The sequence below is a fragment of the Anabrus simplex genome, chromosome 3 (assembly GCF_040414725.1).
Source record: "Anabrus simplex isolate iqAnaSimp1 chromosome 3, ASM4041472v1, whole genome shotgun sequence".
Taxonomy (NCBI): Eukaryota; Metazoa; Arthropoda; class Insecta; order Orthoptera; family Tettigoniidae; genus Anabrus; species Anabrus simplex.
In genome coordinates, this window is record NC_090267.1 from 107949160 (window position 1) to 107972813 (window position 23654).

The following is a 23654-nucleotide window of genomic DNA, read 5'->3' on the forward strand; positions in this document are numbered from 1 at the left end:
ACATTACTGGATTGGGGATACCACAAAATATAAATTTCATGTTTCCGGATTGACAGCTAAACTAATATTCCTTAAATCACTACAACAATGATTTATTTACCTGGGGAGCCGAACATGTCCTCGGACACTCCAGGAATAAAAGCCATATGCCATTTCATTTTTCATTTCATTGAACAGTATCCTCCTTATTCAATACTATTTGGTTAATGTGTCTGGCTCCATGGCTACATGGGTAGCATGCTGGTCTTTGGTCACAGGGGTCCCGGGTTCGATTCCCAGCAGGGTCAGGAATTTTAACCTTAATTGGTTAATTTTGCTGGCACGGGGCTGGATGTATGTGTCTTCTTCATCATCGTTTCATCCTCATCACGACGCACTGGTCGCCTACAGGAGTCGCATCAAAAGACCTGCATCTGGTGAGCCGAACTTGTCCTCGGACTCTCCCGGCACTAAAAGCCATACGCCATTTCATTTTTTATGGTTAATGTGAATTTTTAAAAAACTTAGGTTTCACATTTGTCACATCTATACATGTTTCGATCCTAATTGGAACATCTTCAGTAGATTGCTAAAAATTGACATATACATATTGTAGTTAAAAACATTAAAAATTGAAGCAAGAATGATGTTATGAATGTTAAAATGCTCTTCTTAAGAAAAAGTTCATGCTCTTATCAGGTCATGTTAAAAACTTCAGTGTGCACTGTTATCCACTTGTCATAATATCCTCGTGATATTTCATTAGTTAAAAGTCTGCTAGTTGGATTAGGCGGTATCTGATTAATAATTGATATTTCATGATTCAGTTTGCTGCCAGTAAGGATTACCATAATTGCATATATCTCAGTGGTATGATTGCATGTAATTGGGAAGTTAAAGTAAATTGAATGCCAAAGAAACACAAAAAGTGTAGTCTCATGTGTTTGTGAGTAATAAAATTTTGACTAATCTTCTTTGTCCAGTTGAACAACATATTTGCATGCATGGTTTTCTGCACACTAACTTGGTTTATCATATATTGTAGGCTCAGGATGTTGAGGAGGAACAACAAGAGGGGTGGAGACAGAACTTGATGCAATTGGTAAAGGAACTGTAGGCAGAACAGATGAAGTTATCATTGGTTGAGGGCAGGACCTTTCATTGTAAGATGCAGATCTACATACAAAGAAGCGGAATAAAAGTTTCAAAAGAATCCCGTTTTTCATGAATTTAAGTTAAATTGTATTCAGGGTTAATATATTGATCATGTTCTCTAAGATATTGAGTAAGGGACCTTTTTGTGCCAAACTAATAACGAGATTTAAAGGCTTCTACATTTGCAACCTCTGAACACTTAGAGATGCTGATGCCAATCCACTTTCTAACAGATTTTAATTTTGTCTTCATTAGTAAGGAATTTCACGACTTTTTCCGTATCCATAAACTAGGCTGTCAAAAAACAAATATGCATCGTGCTAGTCAACTTTACATGATTCTGCTCCTAATTTAAGTATAAGCTATCATGCAACAAATATTCACTACACTTCACTGTACGATCAACACAAAATGAATTTCTAACTTCTGAATTGAATGTGAAATACAAGCACAGACAGGCTCACTGTGTTATTCAGCAATCTTGCTACTAACCAGCAAGCAAAACTGAACATTCCGGGCTAACGGCTTGCTCCCCAAAGGTGCAACTTATCCTGTGAAGTTCAGGCATTCAAGGCCTTTTCCTGTAATCACGCAACTGTGGCGATGGCGCTTACCCAAGTTGGAAATCACGTTTCTTTCATAAGGGATGACAAATAACATTTTCAGGGCTAGGAAAAATGTGATTGTACAAAGCGGTAATAGCGAAAATTTGTGATGCAATAAGCGAGGTATTTTTATATAGATATGATACGGCATCTCCGAAAACCGTAAAAGAGTAGTTAGTGGGAGGTAAAACAAATATTAATATTATTATTATTATTTATGATACAATGAGAATTCGGGACTTTGAATTTATGATGTGCTGAGCGGGAAGACATGTGAATAAGGAACGCACTAATAAGGTTTCACTGTTTTCTTGATCATTTTCAACCACCTTGGTCTGCATCTCTCTCTCCATTCTGTTGTAATTTCTTTTCACTCTCATTTCCTTCTGGATGTCCTCATTTCTTACCTTTGTCCTTTCTTATCTTTCCTATCATACTTCTTAAAAACTTCATTTCACTGGCCTGGATTTTATTCTCCTGCCTTTTGTCATTGTCCAGGTCTCTGCTGCATATGTCAATGTCAGTATTGGGCAGTAATACATTTTATACATCACTTCATGACACTTCATTGGTACTTCCTTTCTCCACACCAGAATTCTCACATTCTGATTGTATGCATTTTCCTGTTGAATCCTTTTACTGATCTCCATATATAGTCCTGCATCAGATCGCTTCCCAAGTACTTACAAGTACAAAGTTTGTCCCTTTATTTTTATATTCTATCCCTTTTTTTTTCTCCTCTAGATAACACCATTGTCTTACTCTTTTCCATACTGAGTTTCTTTGCATAATTTTCAATAATCTCCCTCAATATTGTTGCCCTTGCATTTCCTCTCTGTTCCCCATACCACAATCTCATCTGCAAACAGCATTACCTTCTGCTCCCTCTCCCCATATTTTACCTTTGTCCCTTCACACTTTCATTCATTGCCATTATGAATAACAGTGTGGAAAGTGCTGCAACAATTTTTTTACATTGCTTGCACATATTCTTATCATTTGTTTTCCAAATAATTTCTGTTGCATTACTTTCCATACCTATGCTCTGGGTACTATTATAAGCCTTTTCTAAATCAAGGAATCTTATCACCGTATCCCATCACTATTTCCAATGTTTCCCATTAGCTGCCTCATACTGAAGATGGGGTCTTGTGTTGATCTGCCATTTCGAAAGCCATGTTGCTCTTCTTGTAATTGTTCTTCCACATTTCTTTTCATTCTCTTTTCTAGTATCTTTTCAAATACTTTTGCTATCTGAGATATGAGTGTGGCTCCTGAATTCCATGAAGCCATTAGGAATGAGATTGGTAATATTTATGAGGAAACACGTTGGAGAACGTTACAGTATATGGTGTGATGAGTACAGTTGTGGATAATTGCAGGTGTAATACATTTTAAACATTTACTCTGACGAATCTCCCACAGTTACTCTGTAGAAGATGCTCGTCCTCTTCATTGCTGCGATTTCATGCCAACACTGCAGTAGCAGAAGTTCCAGCAATCTCCTATGGTTACTTTGCCTACACCCAAATCCAAAGGGACTCTTTTTTATTGTTTCACCTCTGTCGATTCCTTTACTTGCTTTCCATTTAAATGCAAGGTGGATTATTTTCAGTTTCTTGATAGAAAGGTATAATCTCCTTGGATCAGAAATAAACGTTTCTATCTTTAGAACTGTGATAAACATCATTAATACAGAGAACCTTCCTTTTGTTTTATCTTGTTGGTTACTAGTGGACAAAGAACCAACATGTTTCCTGACACCATGTTGAATTCATATCTGGTAGTATCTTGTGCGTACACCACCTACTCTAAGTGACCCCGCAAGAAGAAGTCAAGTGTCATTAGATTGGGTGATCTGGCGGCCCAGTGATAGGTCTGCCCCTTCCTCTCCATTTATTTGGATATGAAGTATGAAGATGGTTCCGGACGACTACTGATCCGTGAGGTGGAGCATCGTCCTGTTGAAACCACATTTGTAATCGCTCGCGCAGTGGCACATTCTCCAGCAACTGTGGGAGTTCATTTTGAAGAAAAGGAAGGTAGCGTGCTCCCGTTAGATGTCCGTCGAATTATGGATATCTCAGATATTATTATAATATTTATAGGTCCACTTGTTCAATACAATACAGTATAATCCACTATTTCATGTGGTTAAAATTTATACATAATACATAAAAGTCAATGGTACATGTTTCACCCTTTTTTTTTTACGGGCATCATCAGCCTATATCAATCTTAAAAATTAATGGATATGGAATCTTTCCAATCTTATAAACTATAGAGTAAAATGTTGGACAATGATTTCATAAAATATTATACTATAATGTCTAAAATAACAATATTGCACCAAAGTATGTTTAAAAAAAACAAAAAACAGTGAATTAACAGTTTTTGAAGATTAAAACATGGTTAATCATGAATATTTGAGAGTTTAAAAGCAAATTGGATCCTCTTCTTATGTATCATTAAGACTGTGACGGCCTTGGGTGTAAGCACAATCATCAAAGGGGGATGTTTGTTCATTCCCATAGCATGAGTCCAAGATAGTAAAATCACTGTCAGTTATTTAAAACAGAAGTGTGAACGTAACAAATATGTTAAAATGTGTATGGTTGATATATCTGAAAGTCGTAGAAAAGAAAATGGAACTTCTTGTGGAGGCGTTGCTAATGATAAAATGTTGTGTCAAAGCTAGCGGATGTCAGTAATTATGTTGGAGCGGTAATCAATTGGATCCAAGAGACGGTCAAGTGGGTGTTATTAACCCCGTTGAAACATTTGTTGGAAGAAATGATTGAGTTTTTCTGAAAGAAAATGTTAAAGAAAGTTAGTTGAATAGTACTGTGCATGAGACTTCCCGTATGTCAAAAATGCCTAAGGCGGTTAAGTACGTCGAGCTGTTCCAGCAATGCTAGCTTGACTGAGCTTTCTACTTCTAGTATTATAACGGTGTGGCTGAGGCAGTGAAGGACATGGAGGGGGGGGGGGGGGGGGGGTAAGGGTGGGCGGATCCTTGCGCGCAGGTGTTGTTACTGGAGGGCTGTTAGGAGCAAGATGGGCGGGCCTAACATTTGGCGAGGTGGTGGAAGCTTTAGAACAAGAAGTTTTCTAAAAGTCTGTGGGATTGTATTATGTTTTGAATTCACAATGCCTAGTAACCTTGGAGTTAGCTCATATAAAGGATTTTTTGCCTCTGTGGCATCATTAAGATTATGGTCTTTGTTGTAGGTTTGGTCTAAAAAGATGTAAAGACTTTCTAATTCATTCATAAGTTTTCCTTTGCCTACACATCTTAGAATTGTGAGATCCTTATCAATTGATGTAAACTGATGTCCTGTTTCACTCATGTGAGAGCTCATCGCTGAATATTTGTTATGTTTTAAGGCATTGTAATGCTCCATATATCTCGTATAGAAGCTGCGCCCAGTTTGACCAACATAACTAAATCCACACTGAGCGCAAGTTAGTCTGTAAATACCAGATCTCGAAAAATGGCGTTTTTATAATTGACTTTGTTATAATTAAAAAATATACTTTGATTTGTATTTACTGTTCTGATAGCAATATTAGTGTCATATTTCTTCAGTGTGTACATGATCTGCTAGATGGCTGGGATTTTGTATATAAACGTGGCGTAACTAGTTTTTTTAGGTTTATCCGGAATGAGATTCGTGGATAGTTTATATTTAACTTTATTGATTAACCGGTTAATCATTTCAACTTTGAACCCATTGAGTTTAGCCAAGTTTAATTCTATTTTTAAGTTGTGAGGGGAAAGTGGGATTTTCAAAGCTCTGTGTATTAAATTACAGAATGACGCCTGTTTTTGAGAATTGGGATGTTAGGCCCGCGTATCTTGCTCCTAACAGCCCTCCAATAACAACCACCTGCGCTCAAGGATCCGCCCACCCTTACCCCCCGTCCGTGTCCTTCACTGCCTCAGCCACACCGTTGTAATACTAGAAGTAGAAAGCTCAGTCAAGCTAGCATTGCTGGAACAGCTCGACGTACTTAACACACACCGTACGAGTAAGTACCGCCTTAGGCATTTTTGACATACGGGAAGTCTCATGCACAGTACTGTTCAACTAACTTTCTTTAACATTTTCTTTCAGAAAAACTCAATCATTTCTTCCAACAAATGTTTCAACGGGGTTAATAACACCCACTTGACCGTCTCTTGGATCCAATTGATTACCGCTCCAACATAATTACTGACATCCGTTAGCTTTGACACAACATTTTATCATTAGCAACGCCTCCACAAAAAGTTCCATTTTCTTTTCTACGACTTTCAGATATATCAGCCATACACATTTTAACATATTTGTTACATTCACACTTCTGTTTTAAATAACTGACAGTGATTTTACTATCTTGGACTCATGCTATGGGAATGAACAAACATCCCCCTTTGATGATTGTGCTTACACTCAAGGCTGTCACAGTCTTAATGATACATAAGAAGAGGATCCATTTTGCTTTTAAACTCTCAAATATTCATGATTAACCATGTTTTAATCTTCAAAAACTGTTAATTCACTGTTTTTTTTTTTTTTAAACATACTTTGGTGCAATATCGTTATTTTAGACATTATAGTATAATATTTTATGAATTTTTTTCTTTTTTTTTTTTTTTTTGCTAGGGGCTTTACGTCGCACCGACACAGATAGGTCTTATGGCGACGATGGGATAGGAACGGCCTAGGAGTTGGAAGGAAGCGTCCGTGGCCTTAATTAAGGTACAGCCCCAGCATTTGCCTGGTGTGAAAATGGGAAACCACGGAAAACCATCTTCAGAGCTGCCGATAGTGGGATTCGAACCTACTATCTCCCGGATGCAAGCTCACAGCCGCGCGCCTCTACGCGCACGGCCAACTCGCCCGGTTTTTATGAAATCATTGTCCAACATTTTACTCTATAGTTTATAAGATTGGAAAGATTCCATATCCAATAATTTTTAAGATTGATATAGGCTGATGATGCCCGTAAAAAAAAAAAAAAAAGGGGTGAAACATGTACCATTGACTTTTATGTATTATGTATAAATTTTAACCACATGAAATAGTGGATTATACTGTATTGTATTGAACAGGTGGACCTATAAATATTATTATAATATTTGAGATATACGTCAACTTCAATACGGAACCAAAATGAGAATAGTTACTTGTAAATGAAGAAATATGGTCCGATGAGATAGTCATAACATATCCTACACCAGATTTACTCCCCACTGCACTTACCCGATGGGGATTCTCTGCGCTACAATAGTGCATATTGTGGTGATTCACAATGCCATTGTTGTGAAATCGTGATTCGTCTGAAAACAAGACTCTTGACAAAAAAAGCTGCATTATTGCTCACCCTATGTAATGCACATTGACAATATGTTACTCCAGCATCGAAATCACATCCGTGGAGCTGCTTGTGTAACTGCAGATGGTATGGGTGAAATTTATTGTTATGCAGTATACGTATGACTGATGACCGGCTGGTGTTAGTCTGTTGTGCAAGTGTCCGAGTACTAACATGAGGGTTATTATGGACAGCGTCCTAAACAGCCTCTTCATTTGGACCAGACGTTACAGGAGCATCTCTAACGAAAGTTACCCTTCCAAGCATCCCAGTTGACTGCATTCTTCATTCAAGGTTTCGGAGCGTATTGGTAGTCAGGAGTCTTCTGCCAGGAAAACGCACGTGATAGAGACATTGCGACTGGACTGCATTCTGCTTTGTTTCCCCATAAATGAGCAACATATCAATGTACTCGTCTCTGGAATACATCGTGCATACCTGCCAACCCTTCCAATTTACCCAGAAACTTTCCGATTTTCCGATTTATTTTTAATTCTTCCTATTTTTGACCAATATAACCTCTAGTACTGTCAATACTCTTCCCGTAGGATAAAGGATAAATTCTTATGTGCTTGTGTATTTTACCCAGCCTCATTTTCAAGCGTATTTTTTTGATGCTTTTTTTCGTGAGTGCATCGTCCGTTGCCTTCGTGTATCATGTTTTCTGCTCGCTACAGCAGCATGTGTGTTTTATGGCTGGGGATTCAGGACGGCAATCGTCCTATAAGCAACAGGGGCTTGCGTGTGCTAGCAACTCAGTTAATCGGGACGAAAGAATGAGTTTCTTATTGTGTGGTTCACGCATATTAACATCATTTCTGTGCATAATTTCATTGGAATTGTAAGCCACGTGTTTTTCTAGCGGTTCTGTGCCTTTCCCCGTGTCAAAGTCGTTTTGAGGGGTCTGGTACAGGTTACCATGGTAAAATTTTAACAATAATCATTTTTTCTCCCTTCAAAACCACAAAAGTTACAGCAATAAAATTTTGTGCACATGAAATACTGGCATTATGTTATATGAAAAGCAGCATTACCATCATGTTAGAAATAAATTGCATATTTTTTTCAAAATTCAAAATAGTGGTTGTTCATCATACAAGGCTGCTGCCTTTTAGTGATAACTCCTGTAATTTTCAACATTTTTAGGTTCTGTTGATTTTATTTTATTGCAAACATCTCTTTCTAGTAATGCAAGTACTTTCAGCAACATATCTTTTAAAATAATATTTTTACTTTTGTATTGAAAAGAAAATACTTTTCCTACATTTTTTAAAGAAACTATCTTAGAGAGAGACATGAATTTACATCATTTTGTAGATGTAGTAAGCTGAAATACACACAAAAAATTTAATATATGTCAATTAGTTTTTGAGTTATTATTAAAACGGATGTCAAAAACACAACTCTGAGAAAATGAGTGATAAACATTTGTGCATAAATCTTAGATACCATTAACCTTGCTACTGAAGTTAAAATGCCCCTGCAGCATAAGTTGTGCCATTGTGTCTTCTACTTCTGTTTTCTGTGCAGTTTCTTCCTACCTGAGCCTCTTCTTGCTTTTTCTTGCCTCTTTTTCGCTTGACGGTTTTTTTTTTTCCCTCTTGTTTCATCTTCATCACGTAGATCAAGTTCACAAAATGTTCCAAGTTCTACCCCTAACGCTTTCATAACAAGTTCATGCCATCATTGAATGTGATAGTTGCATCATTTGTAGCAATTTTCACTATTTTCTTCCCACAGCGGCCAGTTTTAGGGCAAATTTTCCATATTTTTGAGTTCAAAGACTTTTGCATTCTGAGTGTTTGATCCCACACATCTTGACAGCAGTTCAATTGCAACTAACCTTTTAAATATAGGCTTGATTGCCTCCATTACTGCAGGTGGTAAGGTATTCTTATGTGTATTCAATTAAATGAAATGGAAGAGCATGCGGGGGCGTGGCAGTGTGGCTCTCTGCACTGTCAGGATGAAAATCGGGTGCAGGGCTTTGCCTTTTAAATCATAACTATGGCACATAATGACATATTTTTTTCACCAAAATGTTCCTAAAGGATAGGAGCATAAAATAAAAAAATATTTTGAAAAATTGATTTTTAGAAGGTAATAAGCTGTACCAGACCCCTTAATAATGTATCGATCTCTTTTGTATGTGGTAGTTTCGTGTATTTCAGTGCATTTTTATTCATTCTTACTTCATAATTTTAATGAGTTGAATGTATTTCAGGGAGTTCTGTCGGTGACAGTTTCTGGTATTTTCTCTCCATGTTTTGGCCAAAAAACATAACAAACGTTATCTCAAAGTGTTCAGAGATACCAGTACCTATAAAATTAAATTTCCGTTCATTTTACAGCCTAATAAAGGACACTGGTATGCATTTTGTTGCGTGTGTTGGTTTGATATAAATACAGTGGAAGCTCTATATCTCGAATCACCTTGGGAGATAAATTCAAGACCAACTACAATAGGTTGTAGTTAGTCTTGATAAATTTTATTTTGAGTTATCAAAGTTTTGAGATATAGAGAATACCGTTTAACATATAATTGAATCTTATGTATCTACGTGCTTCTACTGTGTACATAATTTTTAACAGTACTTAAAATATACAAAGAAACTCTATTTTACGATGTCACTTTAATTATAACACTTATTATAGTAACTTTTTTAGAAGACAGGAGACAGTACATACAGAAGTGAAACAAGAAACATAGCTCCATTAACACCTTTGGAAAAGAAACGTTAGTCTCTTGTGTTTATTGCGGTTAACCTTTCCTCCCTTCACATTGAAACTTCTCGTCAGTACCACGCAGCCGAGTTTCGTAAATGGAGCTTGTCATCCACAACTTCTGACCTTTCTTTCGTTCGTGACTGCTAATTAATTGACACCTGAGAAACAGAGACGCTTTGCTGATTTTCTGATCACTAGAAGTTCAAGTTTTTCGGTTCCCGTCATATTAGTTCCCAACTTCACTATAACCCTTTCTTTACTTGTTAACTGTTCCTCACAAACAACAAATGCTGTATAGTATCGTTGATGTTGCACAGAATTCGAGTTAAGAGTATTTTTCGCTTCAAGGGAGGAAATATTTGCTTCAAGAAATAGAGAAATTCATGTAACTGAATTTCGAGTAATGGAGAATTAAATACACTTGAAGAATAGTACAAATGGCCAGAAAATTTAAGTTACTTTGAGATACTGAAAATTTGAGTAATGGACGTTCGAGATATCGAGGTTCGACTGTATTATTATTCACATGTATTTGTCATTAAGGAGAATTATTAGGTACATTTTCTTGTAACCATTTTTATGTTTTTTAGTTTAAGATTTTAAATTTAATGTTCAGTTCACATTGTAACTGTAGATATGTATGCCTTTTATCTTGTCCTTTTGTCACTAAGACCATAGTGCAATATATGTGATGAAATCCAGGAATTAAAAATCTTCCTATTTTTGATTTCGAAAAGTTGGCAGCTATGATCGTGGGTGAATGAATTCCATTAAAATGGGGCATGATCCATCGGTAAAAAAAAAAAAAAAAAATGCATAAGGTTGGAATCGAACCACTGCATTACCAATATTCAGACACCTTGTGTCACCGACCCTTAACTGACTCGCCCACAAATACAACTTACAAGATGCTCGCTAAAGGATTGGTACATAAGTATAGCCGTTCAACATCGAAAGTTAATATCCGTGTCAAAGTCTTCAATAATGCGTTACAGTGTTCATTTAACCTTTTACAATCATGGCGCATGTGGCATACCTATTAATTCAACCGTACTTTCTCCATAAATTAGCAACAACTCAAGGCACTCTTCATAGGAATACATTGTGAGGAAGTGAATGACTGCTGTGATGTGGCCTCATAGGTGTGGATTATTATTTGTGTGCGTTGGACTCTGGAGGTTGTGGATTTGAATCCCATGTTGGCTGTCCTGAAAATGGTTTCCCTTGGGTTCCCATTTTCACCACCAGGCAAATGCCGGGACGGTACCTTAGGAAAAGACCAAGGCCGATTTCCTTCATAATCCTTCCCCCACCCATCCTTAAAAGAAAGGCGCCAAATCAGAGTGCATCCCTTAAAACCAATAGGAAAAAAATATTGATTATTATTGTATCCCCGAAGAAATGGAGCACCTTTGTCATTCAAAAAAATTTGTGTTTCGGTGGATTCGAACCAGTACACTGTAGATACTCACTCACCTTGTGCTCCAGCCCTTAACCGATTTGGCCATGAAGTCAACATACATAGTACTTGCTAGAGGTTTAGTACTTATTTACGACCATTCCACATCGAAAGTTAATATCCATGTCAAAGTCTTCATTGGTGTTCTACAGTATTCATTTTACTTCCTTACATTACAGAACACTTGGCATAACCTATTACTTACCTGCCAACTTTCCCGATTTAGGTGGGAAACTCCCGATTTTCAAAAGTTTTTCCAGCCTCCCAATTATTCTATTATTTCTTCTGATTTTAGCTTATTTGGTGAACTTCAAACATTTAAGATCCTGATGAATTTATGATTTTGGGGGCGAGGTTTAGGCTGATGATGCCTGCAACTAAGGGCGAAACATGTCCCAATTTGATTGTGATGTATAAGTCGTAAGCGTTCAGACAAATGTAATGTATTGAATAGGTTGATCATTTGAATAAACTTGATTGTTTTAAGATAGTATATAAATTTTCAATGCGGACCAGCCATGAAATTACCGAGCTCGATAGCTGCAGTCGCTTAAGTGTGGCCAGTATCCAGTATTCGGGAGATAGTAGGTTCGAACCCCACTGTCGGCAGCCCTGAAAATGGTTTTCCGTGGTTTCCCATTTTCACACCAGGCAAATGCTGGGGTTGTACCTTAATTAAAGTCCGACTCGTTGGCTGAATGATCAGCGTACTGGCCTTCGGTTCAGAGGGTCCCGGGTTCGATTCCCGGCCAGGTCGGGGATTTTAACTTTAATTGGTTAATTCCAGTGGCCCGGGGGCTGGGTGTTTGTGCTGTCCCCAACATCCCTGCAACTCACACACCACACATAACACTATCCTCCACCACAATAACACGCAGTTACCTACAAATGGCAGATGCCGCCCACCCTGATCGGAGGGTCTGCCTTACAAGGGCTGCACTCGGCTAGAAATAGCCACACGAAATTATTATTACCTTAATTAAGGCCACAGCCGCTTCCTTCCCACTCCTAGCCCTTTCCTGTCCCATCGTCGCCGTAAGACCTATCTGTGTCGGTGCGACGTAAAACAACTAGCAACTAGCAACCTTGAAATTTATTACACGTAATTCAAATGAAATATCGATGTTTATTAATACGAAAAATGCGTGCTAATGCACAATGTTTATCGAAACCTGTATATCGCAACGTGTATATCAATTGTAAATCTCTCGATCTTGTGTGCTATGTTCGTTCACATCGGTCTAGTCAATTCTAGAGACTAGTCGCTAGATTTGGAGTCTATTTTAGTAATTAACAGAATTTCAAAGATAGTGACTAGTGACTTTTCTAGAGATTTTAGGAGCCATTTGGAGACAATCTGGCAAATTTTAATTTATTTCTTGATAAAAATATCATTGGTCTTTGCATAATCGCGCGGGCGCGGGATGCAATATATTAATCTATGCATTTGCTAAGTAATGGCATCTACTGTAAGTGCATGACTGATTCACACATGTGGAGCGGAAGGCGTATCAAAGATCGATCATCACACTCACATACTTCCTGTGAAGGAATAGAAATGTGTAATTTGTAGCCTCGTATAGCAACATTTGGGTTTTGAGACTATAAGTGTTATATACCATAGTACTCCTGTATTGGTCAAGACATGTAAAATAAGCAGTTTTGACCAATTGTATCTCCTGATTTTTCCTGATTTTCATCTCAAAATCTCCTGATTTTTTTGGTTTTGTTAAGTTGGCAGGTATGCTATTAATTCGATCATATTACAGGTATCTGTTTTATTTCAAGGCGCAATAAATTGCATGTTTGCAGAATAGTCCTTAGTATTTGGTGCAGAATTGTGCATAGTAGTTTTTCGTTTGCTAGATCCATGGATCAATTTACAATGATGACACACATGTAGCGGAGAGCCTTATCCATCATTAGGAGAAATTTCAAGTTATATGGTGTTCATAAAACTATATATAAGGATCTTTAGGATATACACGTTATTTGGGTTGCCTATCTCCGGGAAGGAAAAAAAGAGGGCAGATGAACCACCCGGTATATACAAAGGAACATGAATAGGAATATATAATATGACAAACAAATGTCAAGTCAGCATCTGAAGGGAGCAGTTTTTTTACCATCTGCTTTACATTGCACCAATGCACACAGCTCTTACAACGACGATGGGGATGGGAAAGGGCTAGGAGTGGGAAGGAAGTGACCGTAGCCTTAATTGAGATACAGCCCAGAATTTGCCTGGTGTGTAAACGGGAAGGCACAGGCTGCCGACAGTAGGGTTCGAACCAACTATCTCCCGAATGCAAGGTGATAGCTACGTGACCGAAACCATGCAGTCACTTGTGGAGCAATAAAAAGAAAGTACAAAAGGACTAGGACGATCTCCATATCTTTGTACACTATCGTCTTCAAACAGATAGGCTCTCTCCTTATGATTTCCTCTTACAATTCATCTCTCTCTGATGTACTATAATGTACATCTGATAGAGAATTAAGAGGGTAATAGTAGATTTATGGAATTTATTGAATTTATTATAATGACTCACAGCTGTAAAGGGTATTCCCTTTACTTGAAATAAATTAATAAAATCCTCTTCAGTGAGCTAATCTGCTGTAATGGACTACATGAGGACTGGAAATTAGCTAGTGTACTGTATCAGCAATATGTGACGACAGTAAAAGATATATATATATATATTTTTTTTTGCAGTATTTACAAATATAAAAATTTTATCCAGTAAAATGTGGAAGACTGTGCTGTACGTTAAAACATGGAAGTTTTATTGTTCATTTTTGTGATATTTTGTATTGCCTGTTACAGGAGCAGACTCAGACATGTGGTGATGTTGTGTTCCGGCCATTTGACCCTGTTGTAGTCCAGCTCAGTTTGGATAGAAGCAATTTGCAACATGAAAAGCTAGTACTGAAATTAGTTTCTCCTCATGTAAGTTGAATATTTGTGTTTGAGTTGAAGTTGTTATCTATGCTCCTGTGGAACAGTTCATCTCATGCAACATGCTTTGCATGCATAGAGACGGGTGTCTCTGTAAACCTCCAACGATCCTGTTATCTCTATGTATCATTTCTTTCTAAATAACAGCTACTTTTAGATAGATAACTTGGCACCCAGTTTCGGTCAGTATTTTGGACCACATACAAGTGATGGCAGATTCTGTGATGAAGGAATATAACTCTCACCATAAAGTACAATACCTGGCTAGACAGCCAATGTCTTGTGCCCTGTCACATTCCATCTGTTACAGTACACCATTGAATTATAAAAGTTTATCTCATAGCACACTAACCCACTATACAGTAATTATTCTTCAATCTACTGAGCATAATACATGGTACAGTAGAAAAAACAAAAACCAAGCCCCGTGGTGCTACAGTTCTGATGGCCCTTGGCCTACCAGACAACCGCTGCTCAGTCCAAAGGCCAGCAGATTATAAGCGCAGAAAATCTTGTCAGCCAGCTGTTATTCTTGGCTTTCTCAACTGGGGCCGGTATCTCATTGTCAGATAGCTCCTGAAAGGTTCTCACGTGATATGGGTGGACCTTGAACCAGCCCTCAGATCCATTTAAAAATCCCTCACCTGGTTGGGATTTGAACCCAGGAACTCCGGGTAAGCCACAGGTTTGCTACCTCTAGACCACAGGGCTAGCAAGATTTCAGAAAGAATGTTGAAATTCACAGTGCCCTGTATGTAAGACCTGAATCTTCTGCTGTTCATTAGTAGTACTAAACCTTCCTTTTGCACTCCAAATGTGTATCCCATTCTCTTAGTTGTTAGTAAGTAATAATGTTACTTAGTTTCAGATTCCACTAACTAGTTTTACAGTTTTTGGAGAACCGAGGTGCCAGAATTTTGTCCTGGCGGAGTTCTTTTACAGCTGGTAAATCTACCAACATGAGTCTGGCGTATTTGAGCACTTTCAAATACCACTAGACGTAGCCAGGATCATACCTGGCAACTTGAGCTCAGAAGGCCACTGCTCTACCATCTGAGCTACTCAGCCTGGTTTTTAATTGTTCTTTTGTGTCTGTCTGTCTGTCTGTCTGTCTGTCTGTCTGTCTGTCTGTCTGTCTGTCTGTCTGTCTGTCTGTCTGTCTGTCTGTCTGTCTGTCTGTCTGTCTGTCTGTCTGTCTGTCTGTCTGTCTGTCTGTCTGTCTGTCTGTCTGTTCCACCATTATGACGAAATGGCTGAATAGATTTTGACCAAACTTCATATTTAGAGTATCCTCATCCAGGAACAGTTTTGATATACATATGATTTAAAAATTATGGAATAGACTGGTGGTTTATAGGGAGATCAAACAAGTTATTTGGTATTTTCTCATACAGTAATTATTTTCTGTAAAATCCGTAGACTGCAGTATATGTGAAGTTTCCCTTCATTTTAAGTAGTTTTTGTTAGCTACATAATTTCAATTGATGGTGAAATTTAATTTTTAATTTTTTTAAAAATGGATTTCAAGCTCTGCGTCGAGTGACAGGCACCCTCACAAACCGACAAATAACCTACTGGTTACCATGGCAAAGTCTCTGGCTGCTTGCCAGCAGGGAAGTGATATAATGCCATTTTTCTCATCATTCCTTTAAACTCATGGTTGTTTGTTGGGTAGAAGGTGATAGAGACAGCAAGCTGCCATTCTGTGAGATATTTGCAGAATACCGTTGGAGATCATAATCCTCTTCGAATAGTACTGAGCGTGGCTCTTAATATTTCAACAGTACCACTGAGTGTAGTCAATTATTTCACATTGAAAGATGTTTTCTGGCATTTGCTATAATTTTTACTGTATTTCTCTTCTACTTCTGTTTTCTGCTTTAATTTCATGCCTCTGCCTTGCCTCTTTAGGCTTAAGTAATAACACTACAAGTCATCTTCTTCTCTGAATACCTAAGAATCCCTGCATCTAAATTTCTCCTCTGTTATGTTTTCTTAAATCCAAAACTCATATCAGCATTTAGTGAGGGACATTTCATTTTTCCAATACATCCACATGGTATTTACATATTTCTCCTGTCTGACTGTCCTCCGTGTGTATGAAAGGGCTAATCCCGAAACCTGGACTCTATTTCCTGCGAGTGATACTATGCACTATTTCTTTCGCAAAATTTTAGTCTATGATTTTGCCTATTAAGTCACGTAATATATAGTTAACAGGAACTTATCTAGGGTCAGTAGGTAGGTTGCGACACTTTTGAGAGTTTGTATCTCTCACTATGGCAACTAGAAAATGAGCTGCTCTTGGAAAATCGTTGTTCAGAGCATAAAAACACCAGTCAGTGTGTTGGTAGGCATCTGAGAATGCTTCTGAACATGAGGCTGGTTTGAATGTGGTCAGATTTAGGAAGACATTTTGGGAACGATGCTGATAGCAGGCCAGATGCAGCTTGCAGAGAGAACGTCACTGAAAATCTAGGGCATCTGAGGGTGCTTTTAATAATGTTTGCATTGCATCCCAAGGTTTCGGAAGACACTGAGGAGCCAGATATTTTGTGCTATAAGAATTAATTTATGTACAAGTAGATCTACCGATATGAGCTTTGTAGATTTCCAGCTTCCCACGAGCAACACCTCTTCACATACCATCAAACTAAGGCAGGATCAAACCCATTACCGGTTTTGAAAATTGGGGCTCAGCATAAGAACGCAAGTATACACATTTCTTTCATTCATTGGGGTGTATTTTCCCAAAGCGATGGCCTATAGTTCTCATGGGCTTAACAGTTTCCTGAAAGTCCTAATTTTTACCCCACCCTCCCTGCCCAATCAAGATGACGGGCACAATCTGCTTGATGAGCTAGAAAATTGAAATTTGGCAAAATGATAGCTTTTAGCTTGTAACTGGTGGAAAAATTTTAAAATGTTCAAAACTTTAACATTTTACCTGCAAAAAATATTGAAATATGGAGGAGGCAATTTTAATGTCGGTGCAGACCTTCATTTCAAGGTAATTGGTAGCCGAGCGGTAAGTCATGTCACAAAGCTGATAACACAATCGCCGCCCAGTTTGGAGTGATCTACAACTTTGGTCCTATGACTTTGTGTCATATCTCGATCCCTTTTACGTAAGTTAGAGCTGCATTTCTCGATTGTAGGTAAATTTTGTATTTTTTTACATGTATATTTTATAGTTTGACACACATGTAGGAAAGATACTATAGAATCATCAAATTCGGCATGCACATTGTCAATATGACGTACCGTTTCGCATCAGTTAATCTTGAAATTAAGGTCTGTAAGTATAAATATGCATATGCTTTCGTATATCTATGTATATATTCATTGAAGTCTATTTGTAGTGATCTAGAAGGGCAGGGGCGTGCCATCATAATATAAACTCCCGAAATTGATAATGACTGTCTATAGGAGAGGAATCTCCAATTGTAATCAAAACTCCCCTCATCAACTGTGATTGGCAATAGGACTGGGGGCCTGCCATTACAGTGGAACCTCAATTCTCCGTTTTTGGAGGGACCGCGAAAAAAATCGTACAACATGGGAAAACGGAAAATCCGGGAACGAATGAACCACGGCATCAACAATTTGGCTAAATTTCACAAAAATGAAATATGTATTCTAATAATCTTATAAACACCCCTAAATCAAACCAAACTACAGTCCCAATGAACCTTCCGCCTACTAAGCGACCGCTGCTCATCCCGAAAACCTGCAGATTATGAGGTTATACGTGGTCAATGTGACTAATCCTCTCGGTCGTTATTCCTGGCTCTCTAGACCGAGGTCCCCATCTTACCATTCGATAGTTCCTCAATTAAAGGTAATCACAGAATGAGTGAACCTGGAATCAGCCCTCATATGCAGGTAAAAGTGCCTGACCTGGTCAGGAATCGAACCCGTGCCCTCCGGGTGAGAGGCAGACAATTTAGATCGCGGGGCTGGCTTCAAACATTAATTACTGGTACGTGACTTAAAAATCTCGAAACTTTACATTCAGTTTTACCGGGAAAACTTCAAGTTTCCCGTGAGAACTCATTTTAGTTCAGCAACTTGGATCAGCCAAACTTCGAGAAATCTAATACGGTAACGCCAAGCCAAACAACAAACGACCACAAGTAGTTTTAAAATCTCTGATCTAATAAAATAAAGCACATTAGATACAAATGCACCCAACATAATGGTGAAATCCCTTTCTTTAATCTTCCATTTTAATTTGGTCACCGGTACCGGGGTATACAGCTCGTAGTCAGTTGATGGAAACAGTGTTCCGCATAAATTAGGCCTACAATGACTTTTAAAGGTTATGTTGAACTCCAGACTACGGTTTTGAATGTAAATATTGATTCTCGAAAATTCTCCAATGCATTATATTCAATTCTGCCCGTCACTAATCACAATCAAATTGGAAAGAGAGAAAAAATATTATCAAAACTTCAGAAATTACGGTTATTCGTGACCTTGAGCTCAGCTGGAAAGCGTGCTCGCTGTACAAGTCGGTACGAGTGCGAAATTCTACAAACTTTTTAAATGTAACGTGCGCAAATAAAATGACTGCGGTTTTTATAACACTTTTACACAAAAATATGAAATTCCCAGTCTTATATTAGGACCAAAACAGTAATAGGCAATCCCAAAACCTCCCATGTCTTTATGTACCGTATGTAAAGTGCAACATCTGTTCTGGTCTCGATAACATAATCGTATACGATGATATTAAAATACAAAATTTGTATTAAGAAGGAGCAGTTGCTATTTCTGCCTGAAAGCCCAGTGACTACACAGTGCCCTGAGGGAAGTGCCGGAAACATATTCGGCGATACAATTGAAAAATAGTAAAAAATATAAACACCTAACCCTGGACATAATGTAGACGTTTCGCAAGTACGAACATTTGACGAAACTCGTTCCGTCTTCAAGTAGAGCTATCGAAATGCGCTCTGTTTCCTTCCAGTTTGTTGTGGCCACTCTCTGCTTTATGATTTCTGAGTATTCTCTAAACAATACCACCCGAATGCGATGCTAAGATGGTCCCTTATACAACTGCACCGCCGATGGCTTTTCCAGTACAGTACTTCCTCTAATTATCGCAGTGATGGGACGTTAACACCAAGATCCGTAAATATGCCGTAGCCGTCCTTTTGTGAGATATAGTTTCTTGAAAAATGCTCGATCGAGGATTTAGTGTTGATGGGACTGAAATTTCTGGACAGTTGACCCGGGAAATCGTTTCTTCCAGGAACGGATAATACGGGATACTTACAATATGATTTAATTGGGATACTCGCGGGACCATGTAATTTGAACGGAGAATACGGGAAACCGTAGTTTACGGGAACGTATAATCGAGGTTCTACTGTATAACGGAAATTCCCCAGTTCCACTGTAACTGGCATTAGTAAATGGAGTGTGCCATTATAATAAAATCCCCTTCTTGATTTGACTAGCAGTAGGAAGGGAGTCTGCAGTTTTGATCAAAACTCCCCTACCCAATAGTATCTGTCAGTAGGCAAGGGTGCCCGCCATTATAAACAAAATTCCCCAACTAGATTGTGACTGTTAATAGGCAAAGTTATGTGCTTTTATAATCGAAACTCCCCAATTCGAATGTGACTGGCAGTAGGAAAGATGACCTGCCTTTATAATGAGTACTCCCCTGCTTGACTGTGACTGACATTAGGAAAGTGTGCCTCTCATTATAATCAAGACATCCCATTCTACTGTAACTGGTCGTATCCTAACAGACTGGTAAATTGATACTGATAGACAGGTGAAAGGACTCCTCCGTGCTCCAAGCGGGCTCTTCTAATCACTTCTGTTGCTCCTCCTATGCTAGATTTTCAGATTCAGCTCTCGAGTTCTCTTCCAATCACATTTCAATCCTTATTCCCATGCTCTTTCTCATTGGTCCTGGCTTCACTTTTGTGTCGGGTGGTTTGGTCACCAAGTTTGATCTCCCCCACGCATCAGTTGACCAGGTTCTGGCCTCAATCTGCCCTTTTGTTCTCATCTTCTGTCCCTTCAGCTTGAAAGATGTTTTCAAACTCTCGGCTTTCTTTCAAGGTTTGTTTTCTTTTTATGACACTCTTCTGGAGTTCTTTACAAAATCTTTTATTTTTGTCTACCCTTTTATCAAGCATATCCAGTCGGTCCAGGCTTTGTCTCCTGCGCTGTATTGTTTCGCTGGGCAATCAATACATTCTTCTATCTCTGTATATGCATAACATAATGACCATGAATGCATAAGGGCTCAGCACGTCTCTTGCCAATAGGGGTGGCTCCTCAAGAGAATTGCAGGTTTGTACAATCCCCAATTATTGTCTTGAATTCCTGATTCTTGTACTAGATTATTATTTTACAATCTTCATTCATGACTGTCTGTAGCTGGTGTCTTGTTTTGTATATCTGTAGGAGGTTAGGATCCTTCATATTTTCAGGCAAATCGCAAACTATGGAAAGTTAGTTCTTTGAGGATTTTGACCAGTGTGGGGACAGGGAGACTGGGGGCATGGCTTGCTTTTCAACTGAAGAAAGCTTGTCTCATACCAAGACTAACTACAACTATTAGAAGTGAATGCATACAGAGTGTAATTGAACTAAAGTATGTCCATGAAACAAGTGATGGGAAAACCTATTCTGAGCAACCTCAGTGAAGAAATTGTCAGCTATATTTAAATTTAACATTAAATATTAAAAAGTAGATGCTTTTAGGTTTTCAGTAACTTTTCAGGCAGCAGTGGCAAACTAAGTATGCTGTAGCTAGAAAGGATTAGGATGAAACAAAGTCAGTGAGGGAAAGTTGTTGTGTAATCCAAGCATAACTTTGCCTGATGGCAGGGCTGAGGATGGGAAGTAGTCAGCTAAGAGAATAGCAGTGCTTATCTTGTAAACTCCACATGTAGACAAATTACTGCTGCTGCTGTTGTTGCTGCAACCTCATACTTTTGTATAGCCTACCTAATAAATATGGAAGTCATTGATTGATTGATTGATTGATTGATTGATTGATTGATTATTTAGCGGGTTGGCCATGCGGTTAGGGTTGAGCAACTGTGAGCTTGCATTCAGGAGATAGCAGGTTCAAACCCCACTCTTGACAGCCCTGAAGATGGTTTTTTCCATGGTAAAGCAACTTGTGAAAACAAAATTGATTGATTGATTGATTGATTGATTGATTGATTGATTGATTGATTGATTGATTGATTGATTGATTGATTTTAAAGGACAAAATAATTTTAGTAATCAGTCCCGGTATGGAAGAATGCTTGGAAATGTATCTTAATGCGCTACCTGTCAAGCACTGCCCTACATACATGTCACATGGTCTTACAGAGATATGAACGTAGGGTTCGGTGGAGAATGACTAAGGTGAAAAAACAACAACAAAAAAAGCTTTTCTCTATGTGGAGGATTAAGGGATGAAACAAAAGAAAATAAAGCTTCTCATTTTGCTGAGGGTTAAGGGATGAAATAAAAGAAGTTAAAGAAATTAAAGCCCTTCATTGTGCTGAGGGTTAAATGATGAAATAACAGAAATTAAAGCTCCTCACTGTGCTGAGTATTAAGGATGAAATAAAAGGAAACAAAAATCCTCACTGTGCTGAGAGGTCAGGGATGGAATAAAAGAAAGTAAAGCTAGAGGACATTATACCGATTAATTGAAGTACAGGAAGCAACATTCTCTGAGCCATAATGACAGAGATATCAGAAAGAATCTGTAGGGTGAAATGGGGCACATTGCCAAAACCTATGAAAAACAACTTTATTTTAAATAACATTGTCGTGCCCTATTGTACGTCAGTAAGAAACTTAGGCGTTATAATGACTGAGACCCTCAACTGGACTGAACAAGTGACAAATACATGCCGTAAAGTGCAGAAATCCCTTTTTTCCTCTCAAACGCTACTCTACTATATTTCCAAAAAATCTTAAAATACAACTGGTAAAATCCCTAATCTTACCAATTCTAGACTACTGCGACACTGTACTTACGGACATATCTCAAGACAGTAACAAGATGCTTGAACGGAGTTTAAACACCTGTATTCGATTCATATTTAAGCTGCAATATGGTTCTCACATTTCACCTTATTACAGGGAGTTGTCATGGCTTCGTGTTCATGAGCGTCGCAGTCACCACATGTTGTCTCTTCTGCATGGAGTTCTAAACACAGGTGTACCGAATTATCTCTCTTCAAAATTTAATTACCTCTCCTCCTATCATAACCACGATACACGATCTGGCTCCTGTTTAACAATATCTCTCAGTCACTCCTGGACCTACAACCGCTCCTTTATAGTCACTGCCGCGAGGCTGTGGAATACCCTACCTGCTACCATTAGGGATTTGCGTTCTCTTAGGAGATTTAAGATGGATTGCCAAAATCACTTTCTGAATACCTCTAGCTGACTTTTCAATGTGTTTAGTGTGAATGAGTGCGTGAATGAGCATATATTCATAAAAATTAGAAATATGTTTGCTAGTTATAGGTTTTTTTTTCTGTGTTTCCGTCTCTTATTATCACTAGTGTTAGCTTTATATTTATTATCATGTACACTTAGATTGTAGTGTTGTACATTCTATAATAGTTTTTTATTACAATCTCCAAATTTTCTATTAGTTCCATATTATTTTAAAAGATCTGTTGTATTTAAATATTATATGTGCGTTAATCATTTTAAATATTGTGGTTAAGTGTAAGAGAGGGGCTTGAGCCCTAACTTCGCCACGAATAAAGACGAATTACTTACTTATTTACTTACAACTTGGCTTTACATCAGTATCAGCTCAAAATGTCCACCACCCATGTAAAGCTATCTCCTCACTTAAACCACAACATGCTGGGTTGCCTCGCTTGCCTGTTTCTTCTTGGATGGTTGCAATTGCTACATGCAGATGAGCAACAAGTTCGGCTTTGTCCTCCAGGACCTCCCTGTACAACAGCTCCGTGGAGTGGTCCCACAGGAAGAAGTCCAAGGGATTCAGGTCTGGCAACCTCAGGGGCTAGATGCAGGCCGTCCGCAACCTATTCATTGTCATGGTTATTGTCTAATCAACTCGGGCTGGGGCTCGTTACTATAGTGGGGTGGTGCACTATATTGCTGGAATTACATACTATATTGTTCTGCATAAGGGATGTCTTCTAGGAGGATGGGCAGCATTTCCCGAAGAAACATGGCATAGTTTCTGCCATTCAGGTGTTCAGATAGGAGGTATGGACCAATGATGGTACTGTCCATCAACCTTGTCCACATGTTTATCCACCAGCGAACTTGGTGACTTATTTCCCGCACGGCATGTGGGTTCATGTGGGACCATCTGTGGTTGTTGTGGGAGTTGAAGACACTGGACCTTGTAAATAAGGCCTCATCAGACCACAGTATTCTTGGT

The 23654-nt window shown here is 38.4% G+C and overlaps 1 protein-coding gene across 1 annotated transcript in view; it reads left to right on the top strand.

The window, feature by feature from the left end:
- The window catches only part of Dis3 (exosome complex exonuclease RRP44-like protein Dis3), a 403141-nt gene that overhangs the window by 369401 nt on the left and 10086 nt on the right, over positions 1–23654 (top strand). Inside the window, exon 17 of the mRNA XM_067142669.2 lies at positions 14114–14236. Coding sequence (XP_066998770.1) covers positions 14114–14236 — 123 coding nt within the window. The remainder of the gene's footprint in view (positions 1–14113; positions 14237–23654) is intronic.